Below are 26,557 nucleotides of genomic sequence, written 5' to 3'. Positions count from 1 at the left end.
AAAATCAACCCTCGCAAAATTAAAATAAATATTTGTAATTTATTTCTACCATTTAATCTGTCAAATATGAAAAGTGAGGCAACAAGCCCGAAAGGCATGCCCAGCAAGGCCAGGAGGAATTTAAGAGAGAAGCCAGGTATTCTGGCTGCCTGGCCACTGCCTTTATCCACCAGCCTGAACCTTCCTTTCAGATCATCTTCTCAAATTATCCATAAGAGATTTATCCACATACTCAATAAGAAAAATATTTCTAATTATATCCAACCATTCTTAACATGAATGAGAATTATGCGGGGACACAAGATTGCCAAGACTTTTTTGCCAAACAATTCCTTTTGACTTAAGGAAGAAGAGGCAGCTGCATTGTTTCCATAGCTATCCATATAAAAGAGCCCTTGGAATGAGGCTGACTCGTCCTGCTTTAAAAAGCTCCAAGGTAAGTGGGAACAAGGACCAGACTCTCAAGAGGGACGCGAGCCGCACCAGCCCGTGTCGGCTGCAGCTGCTGCCTGGGGTACTGCTCCTTCTGCACGCTTTACACCCACGGCTTTCGTGGCCCTCTGTTAACAACAGCCAGTGATGTAGCGAATGGGGCTTTTTGGTTGGCTTTGTTGTATTTTCGGTTAATTAATCAAGTGCTTTTCCTTTTTCTTTTATAGAACCGTCTCACTTCCAGGCTACATCTTCTCACTTGCTAACAAGGTAAGATTTGGACTAACCAGTCCCTGGAGAAGGCAAGAGCCTCTGGGACGGATGCGTGTCACTTGGCAACCTTTGAGAAAGTGCTCGTCTCAGTAAATACCCAACAACTGTATTTCAGGAAAGATGCAGGAGAGGGAGAAGGGGGCGGAGGACTTGCCTTTTAGAACAATGCACATAGTCTTAGGACTCTTGGCATTGGTGGGATGACATTTTAGCAAGGAAAAGGTTGTGAGAAGAATATTGTTTCCAGAGGGGGACAAAACATCTGCACTAAGATTCCCTGGTTAAATATCTCAAATTTGTAAAAATGTGTCCTGCTTTTAGAATTCATTTAGCAAACATGATATCTAACAAGAAAAGAAGAACCTAGGAAAGCGGGCTGCTTTTCCTTCTGTGAAGAGTTTTAAAAAGTTACCAATGCTAAGTGTTATACGAAACCAGAACACTGAAATTTTTGTTACATAAATAATGAAGGTATTAGTCTGCCCACTACTACACACTGCATCTCTAAAGAGAGAGACTGGTGGGTAGATGATTAAAGTGAGTTTCAAGTAACTCGATCACGTAATGACTGAAGTGGCATCATCTGCCAAGCCTTTCATTCTACTGATGCCGCCGGTGATCCTCAGACAACACTCAATGGAGCAGCCTGAGCCTGTGTCCTTCGGAAGGATATGTGGAACAGGAAAGTGAGCGCTCAGTGCAGAAGAATGAGGATAATGTTTTTTGTGGCTTTTATCCTCAATTAGTTTAAGTGGGTTAAGCCGATTAACTGGATTTAATATGCAAAGAAATTATGCTAGAGAAATTCTACTGAGCATCTAACTCAAAAAAAAAAAAAGATAAAATTATAATCTGACCTCCTGCCAAATCCACTGAACATGAGCACTTCCAGCTGAACACCTAAAGGAGGAAATAAAGTTCTCATATTATACGGCAAGAAATGAAATTCTCTTACACTATAATAAATGACATTTTCCATCTTAGTTATAGCCTGAACTTGTTCAAATTGCTTTCTTTCTCAAATTTTAACTTTTTTCTCAAACTGTCTTCATTCTGTCTCATGGGCTATGGATTACAAAAGGCAATACTGTGATCCCTAAAGATGGAGATGCTGAGGCACAGATCAAGGGCAACCCAAGGTCACAAGCTCCTTAGCAGCTTGTGAGGCTACCCCTCAGCTCTCTTATTAGAACATCAGTCTTGAAGGATGAAAGAAGGTAGCCCCGAGTCCACTGCTGGGTACACAGCGACCCCAGATGCCTTTGAGTCCTTGTGATTTCTCGTTATTATGTTTGCTTCAGTAACTACAGCGTAGAGTACAGTGCCTTTGCCTGGTGAAACTTCCAACTGGGCCCATGAAATATCATCAAGGTAGAGATTTATGTGTATAGATGACAGTTCAGAATCTCTACTAAGAAATGCTTCATCGCCTTTAGGACCTCTGAGTTCAGCAGCCATGAGTTCAGACCAAGAAATGGCAGTCTTTGGGGAGGCTGCTCCTTACCTCCGAAAGTCCGAAAAGGAGCGCATTGAAGCCCAGAATAAGCCTTTTGATGCCAAGACATCTGTCTTTGTGGCCGAGCCCAAGGAATCTTTTGTCAAAGGGACTATCCAGAGCAGAGAAGGTGGGAAAGTGACGGTGAAGACCGAAGGAGGGGCGGTGAGTAGTCCAGGAGCTGACCACATGCTACTGATTATTTTGTTCGGCCACTTGGTTGACATAAACAGTTATCCTTCCTGTTTACCAGACTCTGACAGTGAAAGAGGATCAAGTCTTCCCCATGAACCCTCCCAAATTCGACAAGATCGAGGACATGGCCATGATGACCCACCTGCACGAGCCCGCTGTGCTGTACAACCTCAAAGAGCGTTATGCAGCCTGGATGATCTACGTGAGTGCTCCCCAAACCCCAAAGTGGTTTTGATCACTGGACCCTGTCAGCTCAATGTACTACAAATGGGTCACAGACAGTGATTCACTGCGCTTTCTCTAGTAGTGGAACTAATTAAGAGGTTCACGATTGCTACTGTAAGGCCCAACCCAACAGCTGGCACATAATCCTTTGTCTTCCCATCCAAAGCCAGGCAAAGCCACTGTCCACATGGACTGGGTTTGCCACAGATTCCCTGAACAAACATGGTAGCAGCTACTGTTTACATCTCAACTACATGCCTGCGTCTCCTCTCATCCCCATTCCTGCTGCAGAATCATCCAGAGGAAAAATACAAACTTATGTTTCAACACTTAAAAGTAATGTTTTTAAAGACCAATTTTCAATCCTCCAAAATAACAGCAATTTGTATCTCTGTGTTCTGGTCCCTTCTGTGTGGAGCACTTCCTTGATGAAATTTTGCCAGCTTCCCCAGGCAGAGTTCAACGTTGTGTCCTGGTGTTTCTGCCCAGCAATAATGCTGAGAATGCTTTTTCAGAATAAATCATTTACATGTCCATCTCCCACACAGACTAGGAGTTCCTCAAAGAACAGTATCATATGTTCAAAGAAAAATAACATTTATATTTCATTCTTAGGGCCTTGCAGAGACTTTTCCCTTAACACAAACTCAGTAATACTAATTGAATTTACTACATTAGGTTGACATTTCTGTAAGGTTTTGTGGTTGCTGCTTTGACCCCACCACACAGCTTACAGGACCTTAGTTCCCCAACCAGGGATTGAACTCATGCCCCCTGCATTGGGAGTTCAAAGATCTAACCATGGGACCATCAGGGAATTCTCATCATTTCTGAATGGTGTAGTCACTGGTGCTATTCAGCTGGACTACACTTATACAAGTATACCTGTGATTAGTGTCAGAATCCATTCTGTTTGGTTGGCAGTTATCCTAGACCAGATGTCAAAAATATTGGAAATCCAGCTGTTGTAATTGTAATGCATTCCCATCATTCTCTGTTCTGTTTCACAATTCAGGAGTAGATTACAAATATTTCCCCAGTATTGCTGCGGACCTTCATGTTTGCATTTTAAATGTCTGGATCATACTATCTTAAGAAGATTTTCCATAGTTCACCTAATTATTTCATACTGTTGACTACTTAGTACCTAAGTACCGTAAATTCATTTTCATAGATCATAAATTCATTTTCATGAATTTGAACTATCTTAAAAGAAACATACTCCTATTTTCTAAACTACAGTAAGAATGTATTAAACATTATATTTTTTAAAAACCCCACAATTTTGGAGCTCCTACTATGTGAAAAATCACTGTGACAAATCCCAAGAGGAATAAGAATCTAAACTGTATTTCTCACCCTCAAGATTTTGTTATCTTGTTGAACCTTTCAACTAGTTTCCATGCTGATGCCTTGAAGATGTGTAGACCACTTACTTAGAGTGTTCTTTTTCTGTTAAAATTCATTAAATAACTGAGCTGCGCAAATAACAGGAAAGGTATCTGGTTAGTTATTCTTTCTTATTCACTTGCACAGACCTACTCAGGCCTCTTCTGCGTCACCGTCAACCCCTACAAGTGGCTGCCGGTGTACAATGCAGAGGTGGTGACGGCCTACCGAGGCAAAAAGCGCCAGGAGGCCCCGCCCCACATCTTCTCCATCTCTGACAACGCCTATCAGTTCATGCTGACTGGTGAGTGGGGTGTTTGCTATGTGCATCTTGTTAGGAGATGAGACTCTAGCAGAGACAGACTAACCATAGGAGAAAGAGACTCTACTCATCTCAACACACTCTTTGAGGTGGTCCCCTAATGCCATTGCCCTTTGCCCAGAACCAACCAAAACATACTCTAGATTATAAGGTGTATCTGGAATTAGAGCGGTCATACTATGAATCTTCTTCCTGGAATGCTGTCTCAGCTAGACCATTCTAAGGCACAACAGCACCTTGGGGAAGGGACTGAGAGATTTCCTCTTCAGAGAGAGTAGAACATCAAAATGAGCCTTTAGTTTTCCCTGAAAATGCGACTAAGGCCACGATTACTTCCAAAGCCACCACCTTCACTGTGCTGACTCCTTCTCCCACACTAAAAATATCTCTAGTGCCTTTTTCCATTACTTGTTGTACTTACAATAAACATGCTACTAGCTTGTCATTTAAATCCACCTGAAAACCCAAGCCCGCTTGGTGTGCACTTCGTGTGGCGTATAAAAAAAGGAAGTCTGCTGCTTCCTTGCAGTGTTCTGTCTCAGCGGTGGTCTGTAAGCTGATGCGATGGGGGGAGCTTCAGGGAGCAGGAGAGGGGGGAGCTGGGAAAGGTGCTGGGCCTGGGGACCACCAAGCCCTCAGGATTGCTGAGAAATACTAGGTTCATACCATTGTATTAATTTACCACTTACAAATATATTTTAAAATGGTATTGACTGCCTATAATTTCTCTTTTATAGACAGAGAGAATCAGTCAATCCTGATCACGTAAGTAGATCTGATGCTTTGTTTTGACGACTGCCATAGCTGCTGGCTTTGGGACCTCTACTGACTTGGTTTTTATTTGACAGCGGAGAATCCGGGGCAGGAAAGACTGTGAACACGAAGCGTGTCATCCAGTACTTTGCAACAATTGCAGTCACTGGGGAGAAGAAGAAGGAGGAATCTGGCAAAATGCAGGTGGGACTGATGGACATGTCAGAATCATGACAGAAAGGGTGCTCAAGAGGCCCTACGTGTGAGCACTGCTCTTGTGTTTCTCTGCAGGGGACTCTGGAGGATCAGATCATCAGTGCCAATCCCCTGCTGGAGGCCTTTGGCAACGCCAAGACCGTGAGGAATGACAACTCCTCTCGCTTTGTAAGTCTCTTGGACATTACCATGGACACTACTCACTGGTCAAGATTCATGGGATGTTTGTGAATACATTCTCTGAGTCTTTTTCATTCCCATTATACCATGGTTCTTTCCTTTTCTTCTAAGCACGTAATAACATGGATCCAAGCCTTGTCTAAAAAGAAATGTGACCCTATATCTGAGTTCTTATCCTCCATTACCTACAATTATTCACAGATTTTTAAATTAAAATTATTTTATCTATAAAATAGGAGATAGATCTTTTTCTAAACCTGATACCAATAGTGTCTGAATTGATTTACTATTAAAACTTTAGCACTTAGTGCCAATGTTAGTGTTTTGAGTTTCTCAAAGATTTGGTATGATTCAGTAACAAAGTAGTAATATTAACTTTTCTTTCAAGGGTAAATTCATTAGAATCCACTTTGGCACTACAGGAAAACTGGCCTCTGCTGATATTGAAACATGTAAGTGCCTGGATAGTCTTTACCATCATTTCCATTTCTTATGACCTACAACACTGAACAGAAATAAAATTTGCATTTCATATGAATTTTTCTTGTTTGTTATTAATTTCTTTTCAGATCTGTTAGAGAAGTCTAGAGTTACTTTCCAGCTTAAGGCTGAAAGGAGCTATCATATTTTTTACCAGATCACATCAAACAGGAAACCAGAACTAATTGGTAAGAAATGTTATCATTTCTTTACAAAATTTATCTCACCTACACCTATCGATGCCTGGTCAACTTGGTATTCCACGAGGGAATTTTGTTAACTGTATATATTATCTTTATTTTGAAAATCGCTTTATAAGTTTGATAAAAATTTATGTGTGCTCTTCATAAAAGTTCAAAAAGAAAACTGAAAACACCTCCAAATCTTATCACTATGAAATAACCACTATGAACACTTGGATGAATATAATTCTAGTCATTTTCTGTACATATATCTTTAAATATATACATACATACAATAACTAGAATCAGAGTTACATGCCCTTCCATCATCTACCTTTTTTACTGAGCAATAATATATCATGGCTGTTTCCATTCTAGTGCCTTAGAATTTGTCTTGTAATATCTCATTTTAATGAAGAGGATATTTCTGCTTACTTTTGCTTTCTTCCACTTACTTAGAGATGCTTCTGATTACCACCAACCCATACGACTACCCATTCGTCAGTCAAGGGGAGATCAGTGTGGCCAGTATTGATGATCAGGAAGAACTGATAGCCACAGATGTAAGTAAAACACAAGAAAATTAGAATGATTGTTTTGGACAGAGTGATGGTCCCTCTAGATAAACACCAGTTTCTAGTAGAAATCACAAAAGAAACTTCAAAGATGGGCATGACCTGGAGTCAGCTGAAAAGACTGATGTGTGCTCCTACAACATCTCACTCTCCCTTAAGTCTTAATGATCTATCCTTTCTGAATTTCCCTAAACCATTTTTAAAAATCCGTGTGTGTGTTCAGTTGCTCAGTCGTTTCAACACTTTTGCGACCCCACAGACTATAGCCTGCCAGGTTCCTCTGTCCATGGGATTATCCTGGCAAGAATACTGGAGCAGGTTGCCATTTCCTCCTCCAGGGGATCTTCCCAAGCCAGCGATAAAACCTATGGGTTCTGCACTGGCAGGTGGATTCTCTATCGCTGAGCCACCTGGGAAGCTCGTAACAGTTAATAGGTGCTCTTTTATTGAATGAGTCCCCCTACCCCTTTAGTGCCCTGCTATGTTTGCTTATTTTTCCTTTTCTTGTCTATCAGTCATTTTGAAACTGGCAATTTGATTCAAGTTAAACAATTTTCCTTTGAATCCAGAAAATAAGTTAAATGCAGAGTCATTATTCTCTCGTTCTATATTTCCACTTACTCTAAGAATTTAGAAACAATCATTTGGATGACTTAATGTTGTCTTACAAGAATCTATTCCACCTCTCAAAACAAAAAGTTAAATAACTATCCGTGTTCTCTATTTTAAATTTACTTTTGGCATCTTCAGAAGGTATGCACCTGTGATCCCCATGCTCTGTGCTGGCCTCTGACTGACCAGCTCCCTAGATACCGAATCTAAGGAGTTCCTTGCTCTGCATCAGTACTGGTAGTTTCCTCAGTTTGACCAAAAAAATCAGGAATCCAAATGTGAAATATTGATAGTACACATGTGGATCCTAACTTGACAGTTATTTCTACTTGGTTGTATTGGCAGAGTGCTATTGATATTTTGGGCTTTACTAATGACGAGAAGGTCTCCATCTACAAGCTCACGGGGGGTGTGATGCATTATGGGAACCTGAAATTCAAGCAAAAGCAGCGTGAGGAGCAAGCAGAGCCAGATGGCACTGAAGGTACCAACTCAGTCACCCGCCTGACTTCACCTCTGCTTGAAAATCACGTTCTTAACTTGCTACCCTTGAGCTCTCCTGAGAAGACAAAGTCATTTCCGAGAATTGCATCTGAAAGTATACCTAGATAAGATATATGTGGCCTGGGTATTAGACACACGTTGCTACAATTTCTAAGTTCTTTAGGGAACACTACCGCTAATCAAAGTCTTGAACTTAGTTGGGGGGGGGGGGGTGGAGAAGGTAAGAATACTCAAAAGATATTCTTAAAACATTGCACAAAATGCCTGTAGCTTATTTTTTTGTTTTCTTAAGGAAGTGGATGGCTTTGGGCAATAACATCACTCTATCCTTTCTTCCTTTCAGTGGCTGACAAGGCTGCCTACCTCCAGGGTCTGAACTCTGCTGACCTGCTCAAAGCTCTTTGCTACCCCAGGGTCAAAGTTGGCAATGAGTATGTCACCAAAGGCCAGACTGTAGAGCAGGTAGGTACATAATTCAAACTCACCACGAGGGATGCAGGCATTTTACAGCCCTCTATTAACCTCAAGGAATACTCCTTTCTCTTTCAAGGTGACCAATGCAGTGGGCGCTCTGGCCAAAGCTGTCTACGAGAAGATGTTCCTGTGGATGGTCACCCGCATCAACCAGCAGCTGGACACCAAGCAGCCCAGGCAGTACTTCATCGGGGTCTTGGACATCGCTGGCTTTGAGATCTTTGATGTGAGTTGGTAAATCAGTTCATAAGGGATTTTTACAATAAAGCAATGGATCCTTAGTAAGAAGAAATTTGTGAACATTACAACCTTTTATTACCACTGTCAAAAAGTTATGCTAAAATTTAAGAGAGTGACTGGGCAGCTACTAATTATTTATTGTAGTGGCAATTCCACTACTATGAGAAATAATCCACTTAATGAGGATGCTTTAACTCACTACATGATCTAAAGGGAGTCAGGAATTAGGTTGGTATAATGAGAAATCTAAAAACCCCACAATGCAAAGTGAAGTTAATATAAAAACATCTAAATAAATCTGTGCAATGTATAATATGCTCTCAATATATGGTAGAGAAACCATTCAGAAACATACAGGCAGATGATAAGAGCTGAGAAAGGGTCAGTAATTTAGAGACAGCATTAATAAATTCAATGCAAGGAACTCTTAATTTCTCAATGTGATATGGGATAAAAACTCATGTTTGATTATAAAATACATTTTTTCTTCCTTATAATTTTAAAGAAGCTTATCTTCTTTTAATTATAAACACAACACTTAGGCATGGCAGAAATCATTGAAAATCAAAGAAAAGAATTCCACACTGATTCCACTATATGTGAAAGTCACTCAGTCGTGTCTGACTCTTTGAGACCTCATGGACTATAGTCCACGGAATTCTCCAGTCCAGAATAGTGGAGTGGGTAGCCTTTCCCTTCTCCGGGGGATTTTCCTAATGCAGAGATCGAACCCAGGACTCCCACATTGTAGGCAGATTCTTTACCAGCAGAGCTACCAGGGATTCCAGTATATTTATCTACTTAATGTCAACATTTTGGCTTTTCTTTTCCAAGAAAATGAGTGTGTGTTAACATATTGTATATGATATTAAATACTTGATTTTTTTTTCATCTCACATAAAAATATAAAGGTGGTGATTATTGCTCCCTCACAATGTTGACTATGATTGCTTCCACACAACAGAGAGAACCTTCCAGTCAGCTTCTAATAGGTTGCAAATTAGCTGCTAAGTGAGTGAATAGAAAATGCCAAAGATAAAGGAAATAAGTACAGAATGATTAAGCAGGAACTCAGAAAAACACCTGAGTCAATTTAAGCAAGTACAAGAAAAAAGAATTACTAATGATTTAAGATTTTGGATAAAATGACAGCAGAGAAACCGTAGATTTCATAGGTCCCCAAGGATTTTGGTATCTATAATCTAAAGGCTATTCGATATACATTTTTAAATTTAAAAAGTCCTATATTTTAAAATCTCCACTATGCTGAGAGAAAAGTAAACCCATCTGTTTATTTAGTTCAACAGCTTTGAGCAGCTGTGCATCAACTTCACCAACGAGAAGCTGCAACAGTTTTTCAACCACCACATGTTCGTGCTGGAGCAGGAGGAGTACAAAAGAGAAGGCATCGAGTGGACGTTCATCGACTTCGGGATGGACCTGGCCGCCTGCATCGAGCTCATCGAGAAGGTCTGTTTCAAGTTTCAGAAACTATGTTTTGTGATAACTAAATTATTCATACATCTTGTTTAAGCCTATAGACAGAGAAAAATGCTTACATAGAGTTGTAACGTTGTGTCGCGGGCTGCTTCCAGCCTATGGGCATCTTCTCCATCCTGGAAGAGGAGTGCATGTTCCCCAAGGCCACGGACACCTCCTTCAAGAACAAGCTGTATGACCAGCACCTGGGCAAGTCTGCCAACTTCCAGAAGCCCAAGGTGGTCAAGGGCAAAACTGAGGCCCACTTCTCCCTGATCCACTATGCGGGTGTCGTGGACTACAACATTACTGGCTGGCTGGAGAAGAACAAGGACCCCCTGAACGATACCGTGGTTGGGCTGTACCAGAAGTCTTCAATGAAAACTCTAGCTCTCCTTTTCTCTGGGACTCCAACTGCTGAATCAGGTAATGCTCAAAAAAATCCCAATGTTTTCTCCTGATATTACAAAGCATGGTGTTAGACTGAAGCTAGTGGTATCCCAGCCCAGGCTGAAGTGTTATGGCCAAATCCATTGTGCCTCCAAGTTCATCATGACATTCATTCCAGCACTGGTGAAGGCCCTGCTGCCAAGAGCTAGAAAGGAATTTTCAACATCGTAAGCAGTGAAAAGGCTTGGCTTCTATCATTCTCTCCTGCTTCTTCCTCCATATCTGCTGCTTATTGAGTATCACTGGAAAATGGATATGAACTTAACTGATATATAAGATTCATTCAGGCTCAAACAGAGAGGCCAACTGCATTGAAAAAAAATGCTCCATCTGAACACAAAAATCAACAAATGGGCAACATATAGCCCTGTCAATTTAAAATTATATCTGAATAACATCTTTTCCGATCTTTTTCTCCAGAGGGGAGTGGAACTAAGAAAGGTGGTAAGAAGAAGGGCTCTTCTTTCCAGACGGTGTCTGCACTTTTCAGGGTAAGGAGGAAATTGGTTTTGACACTCTCTTGTTACTTTGCGAATTTGTTTTTAAAAGCACAAGTCATTTAGGGATTGACCTTAGCTAATGATTTCTGTTAATCGAGTTTTGGAAAGAAGAGCTTTAAATTACTTGGAAATTATTAGGTCATCTTTTATGCTAAGCCAAATAGTAAAAAATATTTTATATGTTATAAAGCGTAATGCTCTGCTAGTCATAATCTAATTGAGTTGTGGAAATAAGCGATCGTACATACTCAAAAAGACCAAGTCCTCAGTAGCTCTAATGAAAATCTGACAGCTAGCCTTTAAGGAACCTAATATGGTATCCTTGCTCTTAATCTAGTCAATTCTCAATTGTAACTGGTAGGTTCCCTTTACAGATAATCTTTGTGCCCCCAAAGCTGACAGAGTTGAAAAGGGGAAGCTATATTTATGAGGAGTAGACCAAATGCAGTGCAGGCATGCTTCCTTACTGGAGAACCACAGAGTTTAGCAGAAGAAAGGGTGAGTCTAGGATGGGAAGCCAATGGCTTTGTGGGTGGCCAGGGGCCAGGACTGAGAGGACGATAGTGCTTGGATACTGAAAAGATTCAGCTGTCAAGACTGCTTTCTATGTGTAACTCCTGCCAACTCGAGTGGAACAAGAGGTACTAAGGAGGAAACTGCCTCTCAGGAGAAGCTTACCAAGGTGCTACCTTAACTGAAAACGGTCCACAAGGGTCATTCAACTCAGTCATGGACACTGATTTTATAGACATTGCCAAGGTTCCATAAGCATGTCTAAAACTCAGATAACAGGGTTTCCTGATTTCACAGGAAAATCTGAACAAACTGATGACCAACCTCAGGAGTACCCATCCTCACTTTGTGCGGTGCATCATCCCCAATGAAACGAAAACCCCTGGTAAGACGTTCCAGAGATGAAGAACAAAGCATGACTGCCATAGCTCCCTTTACAAAACTCTGCAATGACATGAACATGTATTTGCAGGGGCCATGGAGCACGAGCTGGTCCTGCACCAGCTGAGGTGTAACGGCGTGCTGGAGGGCATCCGCATCTGCAGGAAGGGCTTCCCCAGCAGAATCCTGTATGCGGACTTCAAACAGAGGTCAGCCTCTCCCAATCATGCTTTATCCTGGAATTCAGTATAGGTATACTTAGTGCAAGCAAAGCAATTTAGTAAAAAAAAAAAAAAAAAAAAAAACACACCTCTATTTGTTATTTTTAACTTGCCACAAAAGTGTAAAAAGTTATAAGCCTCAAAGCACCTTTAAAATAAAGATACACCACATGGTGGGTACTCTGTGGACTTTTCACTGGATTTACCATGCTCCCAGCTTAGCTCACAGATGTCTACTATAACCTCAATAACTAGGGAACATCATTTCTGAGTGCTTAATATATTGGGGTTATTTCATTTAATCCTTCCAAAGCCACAGTAGAGATTAAGCACTACCAATAGCAAATGCATTTATTGGTCACCTACACATTAATGTGAACCAGATTATAGAATCCTTTCCTGAGAACAGGGTCTCATGAAGCAGAATGGAAAGTTGCAACTGCGCAGAAAGGTTGGCCATCTATGTATACAATGTCCTTCGTGTGAAGAAAATAATTGTTTTAAAGCTCTGACTTTTTAAAATCAATCATTTAGTGTTAGCTACTTCTAGTTGCATCAATAAACCAAGTTTTAGAAAACTATATTTACTTTATCAGATACAAGGTATTAAATGCAAGTGCGATCCCTGAAGGACAATACATCGACAGCAAGAAGGCTTCTGAGAAGCTCCTCGCATCCATTGACATTGACCACACCCAGTATAAATTTGGTCACACCAAGGTAATAGTCTCTAAGGCCCACCTGGCACTATGTCTGTCCCTTTGGAGTCTGTGTAAAGTGTCTGATCTGCAACTCTGGCTATACACAGGTCTTTTTCAAAGCTGGTCTTCTGGGGCTCCTAGAAGAGATGCGAGATGAAAAGCTGGCCCAGCTGATTACCCGAACCCAGGCCAGGTGCAGAGGGTTCTTGGCAAGAGTGGAGTACCAGAGGATGGTGGAGAGGAGGTATACAAACATATTGCTTACTTAGTCATACTTTCCTTCTTTAGAAACACATTTGAGGTGGCTTACAATTAAGACTCAGATATCATAAGGCCACCAGAGTAAGAGGGATGAATAAGAGGCTGATGCTGAACTGGAGATACACATATACCAAAGTGCTTAAGGTAGCAATCACCAGGGAATAAACTGAACGCTCGGGTGAAAAAGAAAAAGTAAAAAAATTTAAAAGAGAGAAGCATAATGAAAAAGAGAGAGAGAGATGTGTAAGTCTCATCTAACGAGAAAATATACCATTGAGCAAGCAGAGGCAAAATGTTGCCCCAGCACTTGGTTCTAATATGAATTTACTGGGTAGGTAAATAAGTAAGATATTGAACTGCAGAGCACATGTTTATTTTCAACAGCAGTTTTACATAAATTGCAGAAACAACTTCTTTGTCTGATCACCTATATTATTGAATTATTATGATTTAAAGTATTAAGGGCAAAATAGGTGAAAGAACTTTTTCAATAAGTTAATACAATTTCACCAAAGTATCTCACTTTTTAGTGATCTAATCTGATGCAGTGACAGAGCTCTAAGGCTACAGGTCAGATGTCTCAAACTGTAGGACACATATGAATAGGATCCACAGGGAGAAAGGTATTTTACACCGATACTTGTATCTGCATGCATACCTGTGTGTGTAAATACATAATTTACGTGAAACAGACTTTCTATCACCTGTAGTTCTGCTAATATTTTCTACTATATTCTATTTCATTAAAAATAAGTTTGGTCATAACCCCCCTATATATATGTATATATATTTGGCTAATTGCCTATATATGAAGGCAATTTTTAAAAATAATTTATATTAAAGCAAATGTGATGATATTAAAGAATAGAATGAAAAATCATACAACATTAAAATATAAAACCAGAGATTTTTCAAAGAAACTGAGTTTTTAATGAGCCTCTTTATCCTGTGCCTCACACCTGGCAGGCGTCCGTTTCCCCCTTCACTGCTCTCAGTGGTGTTTGCATAGGAAAGTTTGCATAGCACTGAAGCAGAGCAATACTTCTCAAAGAGTGGTCCTTGGACCTGTATCATCAGCATCTCTTACAAACTTGTTAAAAATGCACATTTTTGGCCCCATCCACATCTGCTGAATCTGAATCTCTAAGGAAATAGCCCAGGAATCAGTATTTTAACAAGGTCTTAGCTGATTCTTATATACACCAAAGTTTGAGAAGCACCAATGAAGAGAAATGAAGGACTGCTGAGTCCTTGACCACCATCCCCAAATACAATTTCTTTCGTTTGTGTTTTTGAACATGGTGAGGAACATGGTGGAGGGCAGAACATCCAACTCTCAGTGCCAAGATTTCATCCCATTCCATCATACACACAGCATCTAATTTGCATTGGTTAAATTTCAGGGAGTCTGTCTTCTGCATCCAGTACAACATCCGAGCCTTCATGAATGTCAAGCACTGGCCCTGGATGAAACTGTTCTTCAAGATCAAGCCCCTGCTGAAGAGTGCAGAGACGGAGAAGGAGATGGCCACCATGAAGGAAGAGTTCCAGAAAATCAAGGATGAACTGGCCAAGTCAGAGGCAAAAAGGAAGGAACTGGAAGAAAAGATGGTGTCATTATTGAAAGAAAAAAATGACCTGCAGCTCCAAGTTCAGGCCGTAAGTGGTGGTATTATCCTATGGACTGCTGCTAATCAGGATGCAAGCATACAACTCTAGTCACTAGCAGTAGTAAGCTGGGTAGTCAGTGTCAGAAACATGCACTGGCGGGAGAAAGTTAAAGTGCTCTGATGGTGTTAATAAAGTCCATATTCCTTCATCACCCAGTAAATGCCTCCAAACCAGAACCAAGGCAATGAGCTAGAACTGGCCACTGTCTTCTGTTCTTCTGTAGTTTCATCACACTACAGCGTTAATGACTTCTTTTTCCTTTGAAGATAGTCTTTGAAAGGGATTTTACCATGAAACCAGCCCAAATACAAAAGGGGAGAACAGCATGGAGAAAGTGATTTGTTTTCTCTGAAACTTCCTTGAACTTGAACTTCTAGATGTTTATGAATCTTAAATCACAGTGCGTACAGCTGACACAGGACAGTATTCTCCATCAGTTTTTACTGAATTACTGTTTGTTATTGATCTCTAAAACTGAGACTTGCTCTTTCCAATCCATCTCCACAGTCAGTGCCGCATCATATGCCGCTCGGGTTGCTGCACCAGCGCCTAACTTGCTCTGTCTCCCCCCCAGTTCTCTCCCTCCATCCAGCCCGCTCATTGCGATGCCTGAACCAATCATTTTACAACTGCTTTCATCAACTCTGAAATGTAATTTATGAGACTGTCTTTCATTTGAAGTGAACTGAATTGGTTTGGTATAATTTACTCATCACAAAATCATATATTTTTTCCTGCTGATTAAGATTGGTCTCTTCTGTCAAGTTGGGGCGGTGTAATAACTCCTTTCTTTAGATTACAGAAGGGAAAAGAGCTGTTTTTCTGTCCCCATTCCCCTCAAAGCTACCCTGAATTCTCTTCTCTTGTCCCTAGAGCATCACTTAGCTACTGTCCTACATTACCATGCTCACTACCTGTCTATGTGTGGCACATTTGATTTTTTTATGCATCCAAAGACTGATATGGAGGCTCACTGATGAATGTATCTATCAATTCCTCTCTTGTTTCCATCCACCCCCAACCCTCTTAAGTAGAAACACAGGTTGCTAGGAATTTGATTACTTAATGCCTCAATTAGCATTTAAAGCATCATAACCAGGATCATCCTCCAAGACTACAAAGGGAAATAATTTGCTAGTAGTGGCTACATCTGGAAACTTCTGCTAGAATGCTTTCCCTTCTCCTGATCCTTCCCCCAATAAGTTCATTTCTACAAAACCAAGTCCTACCCATCTCTCAAAGCCCAACTCAAATGCCACTCCATTCATTAAATCATATCTGAAACAACTTCTCTGATCTTTTATGTCACTGACGGCTTTCTGAATTAATGATAGCTTGTTGGGGTTAAGCTTTCTAACCGACTGTAGAATATATTCTTCTAAATGAAGAGAACAATGCCTGATACATTTTGTTTTTCCCAAAATGTGGAGTATCTGGCAATCACACATGGAAGGTGCTTCATAAAAGTTTAATCCAAAGAATTAATGGGGGAGATTTATACTGTTATCATTGTATAATACTTCATTCTTACTTCCCAATTTTGATTTTGCTTTCAACTCAAGGAAGCTGAGGGCTTGGCTGATGCAGAGGAAAGATGTGACCAGCTGATCAAAACCAAAATCCAGCTGGAGGCTAAGATTAAGGAGGTGACTGAGAGAGCAGAGGATGAGGAAGAGATCAATGCTGAGCTGACGGCCAAGAAGAGGAAACTGGAGGATGAATGTTCGGAACTGAAGAAAGACATAGACGACCTTGAGCTGACCCTGGCCAAGGTTGAGAAGGAGAAACACGCCACAGAGAACAAGGTATGAATCATACAAGGAAAGTTTACGTTTTTGTCATTACTAGGCAATACAAGCAAAAAACAGAAGCCACCAAAATGTAACATGTAATGCAAAGTGTTTTTACTTCCTAAGGTGAAAAACCTCACAGAAGAGATGGCAGGTCTGGATGAAACCATTGCCAAGCTGACCAAAGAGAAAAAGGCCCTCCAGGAGGCCCACCAGCAGACGCTGGATGACCTGCAGGCAGAAGAGGACAAAGTCAACACTCTGACCAAAGCGAAGACCAAGCTAGAGCAGCAAGTGGATGACGTGAGTCTAGGGCTGTCAAGGAAATTTTCTTTGAAAGGCAGCTCAGCAATTCTTTTGATTCAGCATTATTTGTATTTAGCTTGAGGGGTCCTTGGAGCAAGAAAAGAAACTTCGCATGGACCTAGAGAGAGCCAAGAGGAAACTGGAGGGTGACCTCAAGTTGGCGCAAGAGTCCATAATGGACATTGAAAATGAAAAACAGCAACTTGATGAAAAGCTCAAAAAGTAAGTATGAAAGAATTGTTTATGGACTTGCTTCCACTATTGACCATGGGCTCAACTGTTATCCATCACTACTTTCAAAAAGGAAAGAGTTTGAAATCAGCAATCTGCAAAGCAAGATTGAAGATGAGCAAGCACTTGGCATTCAACTGCAGAAGAAGATCAAGGAGTTGCAAGTAAGTTCATATTTCCATCAGTCTGGCTCACAGAGCCATAGTTATGAGCATAAAGAAGCTAACATTAAGCTTCTCCCCACCGCCAGGCCCGCATCGAGGAGCTGGAGGAGGAGATCGAGGCCGAGCGGGCCTCCCGCGCCAAAGCAGAGAAGCAGCGCTCAGACCTCTCCCGGGAACTGGAGGAGATCAGCGAGCGGCTGGAGGAAGCCGGCGGGGCCACTTCCGCCCAGATTGAGATGAACAAGAAGCGGGAGGCCGAGTTCCAGAAGATGCGCAGGGACCTGGAGGAGGCCACCCTGCAGCACGAGGCCACGGCGGCCGCTCTGCGCAAGAAGCACGCGGACAGTGTGGCCGAGCTGGGGGAGCAGCTCGACAACCTGCAGAGGGTCAAGCAGAAGCTGGAGAAGGAGAAGAGCGAGATGAAGATGGAGATCGACGACCTTGCTAGCAATGTGGAAACGATCTCGAAAGCCAAGGTACTGCAGAGTCTGAGAAACTGTTATTAACAGCGATGACCCATTATGTGCATGTCACAGTCTGCATAGGGCCTTTACACATAGGTGATTTGTTCTTTGCAGTAATCCAGGAGGTAAACAAGAAAAATACCAGTACTTAAATTATTTCCACTCAATCATAAGAAGAAACTAAAATTCAAAGAAGCTGAGCATATTAACCCCACCACACTATTAACATAGGACAACATCCGCCGTGAACCAGGCTGTTCCAACTGGGGAACACAGGTCTCCAAAATTCTCAACTATCCAACATGCAATTTCACTGTACATAAGTAGGCAGTGAAGTATTTATAAATACTTTTTGAAAATATGTCACTACATTTTTCACAAAATCTTTAGTACATGATCTTTAATTTTTTTTTTTTTATCACAGGCAGACCTCAGAGATATTGCAGGTTTGGTTCCAGACCACCACAATGAAGCAAATATCAAAATAAAGCAAGTCACTCAAATTCCCTGGTTTCCCAATGCATATAGAAATGATGTTTACACTATACTGTAGTCTATTAAGTGTGCAACAGCATTATGCCTAAAAAACATGCATCCCTTCATTTAAAAATGCTTTCTTGCTTTAAAAAAAATGCTAACCATCATCTGAACCATCAATGAGTTACCGTGCCAACATCAAAGAACACAGATCGCTGAAACAAATATAATAATGAAGAAAAGCTTGAATATTGTGAGAATTACCAAAACGGGACACAGAGACATGAAGTGGGCAAATGCTACTGGAAAAATAGTGCTGACAGACTTACTGGATACAGGGTTGCCCAAACACTAAATTTGTTTTAAGAAAATATCTGTGAAGAGCGATAATACAAGGAATGCCTGGAATAATAAACGAAGCTTCACAATTAGCTTTTTAAAACTCCCAATGTGTGTCTTCACCTTAGGACAGCAATCGTATTACAAAAGATACAGAAAAAATTCCCATATGTTACATACAAGAGAATTTATTTTATATGTCAAAATAAATTTTTTCTATTTTAGAAGAAACGGTAGCTGTAGGGCAATGTTATTAAAATGTCTGCACTTGCTTCTTCCACTTTTCCTCTCACAGGGAAACCTAGAGAAGATGTGCCGAACTCTGGAGGACCAAGTGAGTGAGCTGAAATCCAAGGAGGAGGAGCAGCAGCGGCTGATCAATGACCTGACGGCCCAGAGGGGACGCTTGCAGACTGAATCTGGTAACTCTCTCCTCCTTCATGAGTCCTAAAAGTGGAGATGATGTGGTCTAAAACAACTGATATGTGAGAGCCTAATAAAAGCAACTGAGGACATGTGATTCACCGGACAGCTCAGACTCTCCCCCATGTGCAAGGTTACTTAGGGACGATGCTGAGGTGAAGACTTCCATAGGACTGGGCCAAGCTCTGCTCCACAAAGGCCTTGAGGATTTGGCCGCATGGAGGGGATGCTTGGGGTCAAGGGTCTTTCCATCATGGGTCCAGGGCTTCTGTTTTAGATCATGCTTCTTTTTAGCTAAACCAGAATGAACCAAATTCCTGCATAGGGCAGTGGATAACCCAGTCTCTCAAAAGTCTTATGAAACAGGGCCAATGTGGAATTAAAAAGTTTAACTCCCTTCTTTGACAGTTATTAACAGGTTTTGCACAATAATGTAACCCTGAAAGAATCAGTAATGGAGAGGACAAAGAGAAGTTAAGCTGTATTTATTCATTTAGGTTATTTTCACCATAAAAATCAGAAATTTGACATCAAGCATGACAATGTCAATAGAGAATTCAACCACAGAGCACTCAACTGAAAAGGGGGTGTTGAGATTTTCAACTTATTTCTCATATGGGCTTGCAAAACCTTTTCTTCACTTTAACAAGTGGTGCCATATCATTTGCCTATCAGGTGAATTTTCACGTCAGCTAGATGAGAAAGAAGCTCTGGTGTCTCAGTTATCAAGGGGCAAACAAGCATTTACTCAACAGATTGAGGAATTAAAGAGGCAACTTGAAGAGGAGATAAAGGTAAGTGGATAAGACTCATTTCCCCCTAACCTGACCCTAATTGGAGTCCATTATACCAACTTTTACAGGGTTTTGAAGCTTAAGAATTAAACACTAAGTATTCAGTAAAATGAACATTTACCTCTCTTCGCAGGCCAAGAATGCCCTGGCCCACGGCCTGCAGTCAGCCCGCCACGACTGCGACCTACTGCGGGAACAGTACGAGGAGGAGCAGGAATCCAAGGCCGAGCTGCAGAGGGCACTGTCCAAGGCCAACAGCGAGGTGGCCCAGTGGAGGACCAAGTATGAGACGGACGCCATCCAGCGCACGGAGGAGCTGGAGGAGGCCAAGTATGTGCTCAGATATGAGCGAATGTGCAGAGAATGTTGAACATCAAATCACAGAAACGGAACCGTTGAAGATTCAGTGAATTAACTCACAAACATTCATTAATTAGCTCCTACTGTCAGGCATTATCAGCCCCTGAGAACAGGACATGAATAAAGCAAACACCATCACCGACCTCTGAGCCTAAAATGTAGTTAAAACACAAAGAATAACAAGCACACAGATAATCAGCCTTATTGCTCGCTGTCAAGCACACCAAGCTCATTGATGCTTCAGGAATTTGTTAGCCCCTCTTGTGTCTGGAACAATCTCCCCCTGCCAGATCTCCCTCTGGCTCTCTCTGACTTCTTTTAGATCTTGACTCAAACATTAACTCCTCGGAAAGGACTTCCCTGAATATGTAAGAATAGCTGCCCACCCCTTATTCCATTTTATCTTCCCTCACTGCACTTTACATCTGCAAAAAGTTGCTATGCATTTTCTGACTTGCTTATTGTTTCTCTCTCACTTGTTTGGAAGCTTCATAGGGCAGGGACCTTTTCTGTCCTATTCACTGCTGTGTACTCAGCATCTGGTTCATAAAAGGAGCTCATCAATATTTTTTTGAATGAAGGAGATTTTTAATATGAAGTTCCCCACACTTTTCAGCATGGTAACAGTTCATAATTCTTGGTTTGGTTTCCTTCTCTCTACAACCATGCATAATCTTCCAGGAAGAAACTGGCCCAGCGTCTGCAGGCTGCTGAGGAGCACGTGGAAGCTGTGAACGCCAAATGTGCCTCCCTTGAGAAGACCAAGCAGAGGCTCCAGAATGAGGTTGAGGACCTCATGCTCGACGTGGAGAGGACAAATGCTGCCTGCGCAGCCCTGGACAAAAAGCAAAGGAACTTTGACAAGGTAAAATCTGCAGCAGCCTCTGGCCTCCACCACTGTCCTCTATCCTTTCCAGCCAGGTAACTTCTTTTGGTGTGTGTTTCAGATCCTGGCAGAATGGAAACAGAAGTATGAGGAAACCCACGCCGAGCTCGAGGCGTCTCAGAAGGAGGCCCGCTCTCTGGGCACCGAGCTGTTCAAGATGAAGAATGCCTATGAGGAGTCCTTGGATCAGCTAGAAACTTTGAAACGAGAGAACAAAAACTTGCAGCGTGAGTCCCTTTCACTTTGAATAGTTTTCATGCTTTGGAGGTATCTTTCTCTTGTGTTTTCTGTCTGATCAAGTCTCTTCCCGTCTTTCACCCAAACAGAGGAGATCTCTGACCTCACGGAGCAGATCGCAGAAGGAGGGAAACGTATGCATGAACTGGAGAAAATAAAGAAGCAAGTGGAACAAGAAAAGTCTGAAATTCAGGCTGCTTTAGAGGAAGCAGAGGTATGAGTCAAAATGTACATTGTAAACAAATTCAGAAAAGCATTAGGACTAGCCACATACACTGAACAGAAGAATAAATGGCACAAAATTAGCGGAAGGAAAGGTGTGCATAAAAGCTGCCAAATGTGTCCATTCCCTGCTAACGTCATCCCTCGCTGTTGTTAAGGCATCTCTTGAACACGAAGAGGGAAAGATCCTGCGTATCCAGCTGGAGCTGAACCAGGTCAAGTCTGAAATTGACAGGAAAATTGCTGAGAAGGATGAGGAAATTGACCAGCTGAAGAGGAACCACATTAGAGTCGTAGAGTCCATGCAGACCATGCTGGATGCTGAGATCAGGAGCAGGAATGACGCCATCAGGCTCAAAAAGAAGATGGAAGGAGACCTCAATGAAATGGAGATCCAGCTGAACCACGCCAACCGCATGGCTGCTGAGGCCCTGAAGAACTACAGGAACACCCAAGCCATCCTCAAGGTAAATGGGTTCAGGAGATGGTCCCAGTGCAGGTGGGTGACTGCAGCCCTGAGAACAAGGTGTCTCAATGATTGTTCATTCCACAGGATACCCAGATCCACCTGGATGATGCTCTGCGGGGCCAGGAGGACCTGAAGGAGCAGCTGGCCATGGTGGAGCGCAGAGCCAACCTGCTGCAGGCTGAGATCGAGGAGCTGCGGGCCACCCTGGAGCAGACGGAGAGGAGCAGGAAGATTGCAGAGCAGGAGCTCCTGGATGCCAGTGAGCGCGTCCAGCTCCTGCACACCCAGGTGAGACTCAGCACAAAGAATTCACCTTCAGTAAATGCCTAGGTCACAGAAAAGATAAACTTGAATTTTTTATATAACAGTCAGGTTTTATACTTCTACCAATTTTCACTGCATTATTGAGAAATCTTTCACTATTTCATCTTGCATGTATTATTAGTTATTAACTTCTTAAAATATTCTAAGACATGTCATATTCTTTTGGGTTAGTATCTTTACTGACCCTGGCTATCAATATTGACATTTTTATTGTGGTAAAAGAAACTCTTGAACATGTTATAATTTTATCCTTGTGAGTGGTTTCACTGGTAAATGGCAGTTATAAAATTATAGAGATATTTGGTCTAATTATAAGAAATGTACGAAGATGCTAAATATTCTATAACATTTCTATTTTAATTAATTGTATTACATAACAGAATAATATTCAAGGGCATTTGACTTCCAAATTTTTATCTGAAATTTTTTTCAAACAGTGGCTACCACTAAGTACTTTAGTAACACGATTAAAAGAGCATATAACTTACTTTCAAACAGAACACCAGCCTAATAAACACCAAGAAGAAGCTAGAGACAGACATCACGCAAATCCAGGGAGAGATGGAGGACATTCTCCAGGAAGCTCGCAACGCAGAAGAGAAAGCCAAGAAGGCCATCACTGATGTGAGCAGAGGGCCACCCTGGGTCGTCAAGCTAGAATCTTGATGGGCTGTCTCAACTAGTTTTGTTTTACTGCTAATTAGGCAGCCATGATGGCTGAGGAGCTGAAGAAGGAGCAGGACACCAGTGCCCACCTGGAGCGGATGAAGAAGAACATGGAGCAGACGGTGAAGGACCTGCAGCACCGTCTGGATGAGGCTGAGCAGCTGGCCCTGAAGGGCGGGAAGAAGCAGATCCAGAAGCTGGAGGCCAGGGTGGGGCTCCCAGTATCTATCTACTTCCATTTATTCCCAGTGCCTTAGTGGATCAAAGTTCTTAAGCACCTACTCCCTTGCAGGTGCGTGAGCTGGAAGGCGAGGTAGAGAGTGAGCAGAAGCGCAATGTGGAAGCTGTCAAGGGCCTGCGCAAACATGAGAGGAGAGTGAAGGAACTCACTTACCAGGTGCAGCAACAGTTTCTATCCGCTAAGCACTCCTTGCATATATGGGAAATGCTCCCATGTAATGATACAACAGTAGTGTGCTTTTGAACTAAGACCCTGGGGTTTTTATCATCTTTCAGACGGAAGAAGATCGGAAAAATATTCTCAGACTTCAGGACTTGGTAGATAAACTTCAGGCGAAAGTGAAATCTTACAAGAGACAAGCTGAGGAGGCTGTAAGTACTCTTAAGACAAAGGGAAGAAAGTCCTCTGATAAGAAAAACTCATAAATAATTAGATTTACTATTTACTTGTAGTAAATAAGCCATCTGCATTGTAGAAGACTAAGTACTTTAAAAATATTTGTACTTTTTTTAATTTTTAAAGTTAACCTTCTATCCACAAAGAAACCTCAAAAAATCTCAAAGCAGAAATAATACAGGCTACATTCTCTAGCCCTAGTGTGATAAAGTTGTAAAGTGATGAGAAAATATAAACAAAATTTTCCAAGCATTTAAATGTTAAAAAACTGACTTTCCTAAAAAATGTTTGGATTCACTTGAAATAAAAACACAATTACTGAATAATTTTTAACTGTAAATAGAATTTCAAGGAAGATGAGACTTTTATAAACCTAGAATGTAGTCTGAGCTGTCCTTGAAGGACAATTCATTTCTTTATATGCTTTCATTATGAATCAAAAATAAAAATAAATGAAGAAACTGACAGTCCAAAAAAGAAGTTAAAAATCATAGTAAAATAATGAAGAGGTACTGTTAAAAGTAATATAGAAATGAATGAATTAGTATATCTTATTTTCAACAGCTAATTTCAGTAATATCTTGGGAATTAATAAAAAATAAATATACTTATATAATCAAAGAAGAAGTGAATGAAAATAAAAACTTACAACATTACAAATGAGAAAGGGGACAAACCATATCAGGAAAAAGATTATTTTTTAAAATGCAAAATATGTATCTATCAAGGTGGTTGAAATCTTAAATAAGAGAATATAAATTATTAAATTGGCTGAATAAGTTATTTCAGAATTACTTCTGAAAATGAACTCATTCCAGATAGGTCTTTCAAATTTTGAAGGAACAGATAATCCCTGAGCTATGTAAGCCATTTCAGAGCATGGGAAAAGATGAAAAGCTTTCCAAATCATTTTAAGAAGCTCGCATAACCCTCATACCAAAACCTGTCCAAAAAAGAACAGGGGTGGGGAAAGATACTAAAGGCAGTTTTATTCATGAGTATGGTTGTAGTGAAGATAAATTACTAAGTCACTGAAACCCGTACTTTATTAAGGGAATTGTCCATCAGTGATTAAATATATTTAATTCCTACAAAGTAAGGATTACTTAATATTAAGGAGTCTGTCAACAGAATCATTACATACAAAGTAGGAGGGAAAAAGTGACTGTTTTGAAATGTGCCAAAACAATATATGATAAAATCCAACATTTATTTCCACTTAAAGAAGCTATTAAGAAATGCATCCTTAGTGATGAAGAATATCTAACTCAAGCGAACAGTCATCATCTTCCAGCAAGCATTAACAAGCATGATTTTATCCTTGCCTTCTTTCCTGCTTTTATATTATTTCTTGCTTTACTTGTGGTACATATTTGTTACCATGTTTTGGTTACTTGTGGTACATATTTGTTACCCTGTTTTGGTTGCAAAAGTAGAGCTGCAATTCTTTATGAAACATAAAGCCCCAGATAAATCTTAATTTCAATGATAAGCAAAGTCCAGGAGGTGGTAGGATAATAATGTCTCCTGTTGAGTATTCTAACTTGGTAGATGCCAAGTCCTTTCTTTCCTTAGGCCTACAGAGTCTACAAAGATGCTCAGTATGCATTCCTTACAATTCCATTTTTATTCTCAGGAGGAACAATCCAATACAAATCTATCTAAATTCCGCAAGCTCCAGCATGAGCTGGAGGAAGCCGAGGAGAGGGCTGACATTGCTGAGTCCCAGGTCAACAAGCTGCGGGTGAAGAGCCGGGAGGTTCACACAAAAATCATCAGTGAAGAGTGATCGTGTCCTGATGCTATGGAATGACTGAAGAGAGGCACAAAATGTGAAGTCTTTGGTCATTTCTCTGTAATTATCATCTATCCTACCCTACTGCGAAGGAAATAAAGAGCATAGGGCACTGTATAAGCAATACCCTTAGACTGGTCTTTTCTTTCTCTCCTAAAGCAAAATCAAAACTGAAGTAATCATAGGCTATAAACAATCCCATTTGATCTGCCACTAAGAAGTAATTACGCACTTGCTTTTATTTTAGGTCTATAGTCATACTTTGGGGCTTCCCTGGCGGCTCAGCAGTAAAGAATCCGCCTGCAATGCAGGAGAAGCGGGTTCAGTCCCTGAGTTGGGAAGATCCCCTGGAGAAAGAAATGGCAACCCACTCCAGTATTCATGCCTGGAGGATCCCATGGACAGAGGAGCCTGGCAAGCTACAGTCCATGGAGTCGCAAAGAGTCAGACATGGCTGAAGCAACTTTCTATGCAAGGAATGGCCCTAGTTATATTCTCACACAGGGGTGTCTCTTGAAGTATATCATGAATTTTCCTTGTTAATTCTCCTTGAATTCATAGCTAATATGAATTCCAAGTATGGGTATTATTAGCACAGAAAGATTTTCATCATTAATACCAGTACACAATATATTCATAGTATATGTGCTGGATAATAGGTAACCATATGAAACAGTGAGATGTGACTTTTCTCTCTATGAAAGCCGTAAAGCCTGGAGACAAAATATTATTCTTTATATTATGTAATATCAATAGGCTGTTTATTAGCCTGTTTCCAGACTTTATGGCCTCCTATAATTATGTAAAGAGTTAAAATAAATGATTATAAGTATCAATAAAATATGATCCCAAATAAATTATTCAAAGGTATATTAAACCCACAGAATGATAAGAATTTGGTGCAAAAGCTAGATATAGTAGCAACCTGAATTATTTAGAGGAGTTTCCCAAGAGAATCAAGATGTTTTTTAAGCTGGATTTAATTGCGATACATAGCCAAAAATACAACCTTCTTGGACAGCATAAAGTAAAGGAAAGACTAAATGATGATTTCCCATCTGAATAAAAAGCACATCAGTCTTGGCCCTGCGAGAGAATTGACTAAATCTTATCTGTGGAAGTAATTGCACAGGTAATTTGGATTCACACTGTCACACTGGCTCAGGAAGGGTATGGAATCACTTCTCACTGCCCTGGCCCATTTCACTGTGTTCCCACACCACCTGTAAATATTTGCGTGCCTCAGAAC

At 41.0% G+C, this 26,557-nt stretch overlaps 1 protein-coding gene and 1 long non-coding RNA gene across 4 annotated transcripts in view; one reads left to right on the top strand and one right to left on the bottom strand.

Annotated features, from left to right (window-relative positions):
• The first annotated feature begins 371 nt into the window (after positions 1–371).
• MYH2 (myosin heavy chain 2) lies at positions 372–25,432 on the top strand. Of its 2 annotated transcripts, none has more exons than XM_027974884.3 (40): positions 372–436; positions 660–702; positions 2,142–2,365; positions 2,454–2,597; positions 4,157–4,313; positions 5,069–5,096; positions 5,180–5,288; positions 5,376–5,468; positions 5,869–5,932; positions 6,050–6,148; positions 6,602–6,705; positions 7,675–7,813; positions 8,177–8,295; positions 8,384–8,533; positions 9,847–10,017; positions 10,143–10,452; positions 10,897–10,967; positions 11,787–11,874; positions 11,962–12,079; positions 12,688–12,811; positions 12,900–13,036; positions 14,457–14,712; positions 16,287–16,529; positions 16,641–16,817; positions 16,897–17,042; positions 17,125–17,215; positions 17,302–17,691; positions 18,791–18,917; positions 19,594–19,712; positions 19,846–20,042; positions 20,754–20,937; positions 21,020–21,185; positions 21,285–21,409; positions 21,576–21,884; positions 21,971–22,174; positions 22,709–22,834; positions 22,915–23,085; positions 23,169–23,273; positions 23,393–23,488; positions 25,150–25,432. In XM_027974884.3, the coding sequence occupies exons 3-40, from the start codon at positions 2,162–2,164 to the stop codon at positions 25,300–25,302; spliced, it is 5,814 nt and encodes a 1,937-aa protein (XP_027830685.1). In that variant the 5' UTR covers positions 372–436; positions 660–702; positions 2,142–2,161; the 3' UTR covers positions 25,303–25,432. The 2 variants fall into 2 exon arrangements, with proteins under 2 accessions (XP_027830685.1, XP_042111601.1); XM_042255667.2 differs by having other exon boundaries at positions 414–514.
• LOC132657410 (uncharacterized) overlaps positions 19,387–26,557 on the bottom strand; it is a 95,376-nt gene continuing 88,205 nt past the window's right edge. For both annotated transcript variants that reach the window (XR_009595554.1, XR_009595555.1), the window contains exon 2: positions 19,387–22,212. This is a non-coding gene — a long non-coding RNA (uncharacterized LOC132657410). The remainder of the gene's footprint in view (positions 22,213–26,557) is intronic.

The sequence above is a fragment of the Ovis aries genome, chromosome 11 (assembly GCF_016772045.2).
Source record: "Ovis aries strain OAR_USU_Benz2616 breed Rambouillet chromosome 11, ARS-UI_Ramb_v3.0, whole genome shotgun sequence".
Taxonomy (NCBI): domain Eukaryota; kingdom Metazoa; phylum Chordata; class Mammalia; order Artiodactyla; family Bovidae; genus Ovis; species Ovis aries.
The sequence above is the reverse complement of the archived record's forward strand: the minus strand, read 5'-3'. Positions and strand labels throughout refer to the sequence as shown.

Bases quoted from the DNA above. Each gene is read 5' to 3' on its own strand.
- MYH2 (XM_027974884.3), top strand. From the start codon at position 2,162: ATGAGTTCAGACCAAGAAATGGCAGTCTTTGGGGAGGCTGCTCCTTAC. The intron at 12,812-12,899 runs GTAATAGTCTCT...GGCTATACACAG, and splicing joins ATAAATTTGGTCACACCAAG to GTCTTTTTCAAAGCTGGTCT. The intron at 21,186-21,284 runs GTGAGTCCCTTT...TCACCCAAACAG, and splicing joins AGAGAACAAAAACTTGCAGC to AGGAGATCTCTGACCTCACG.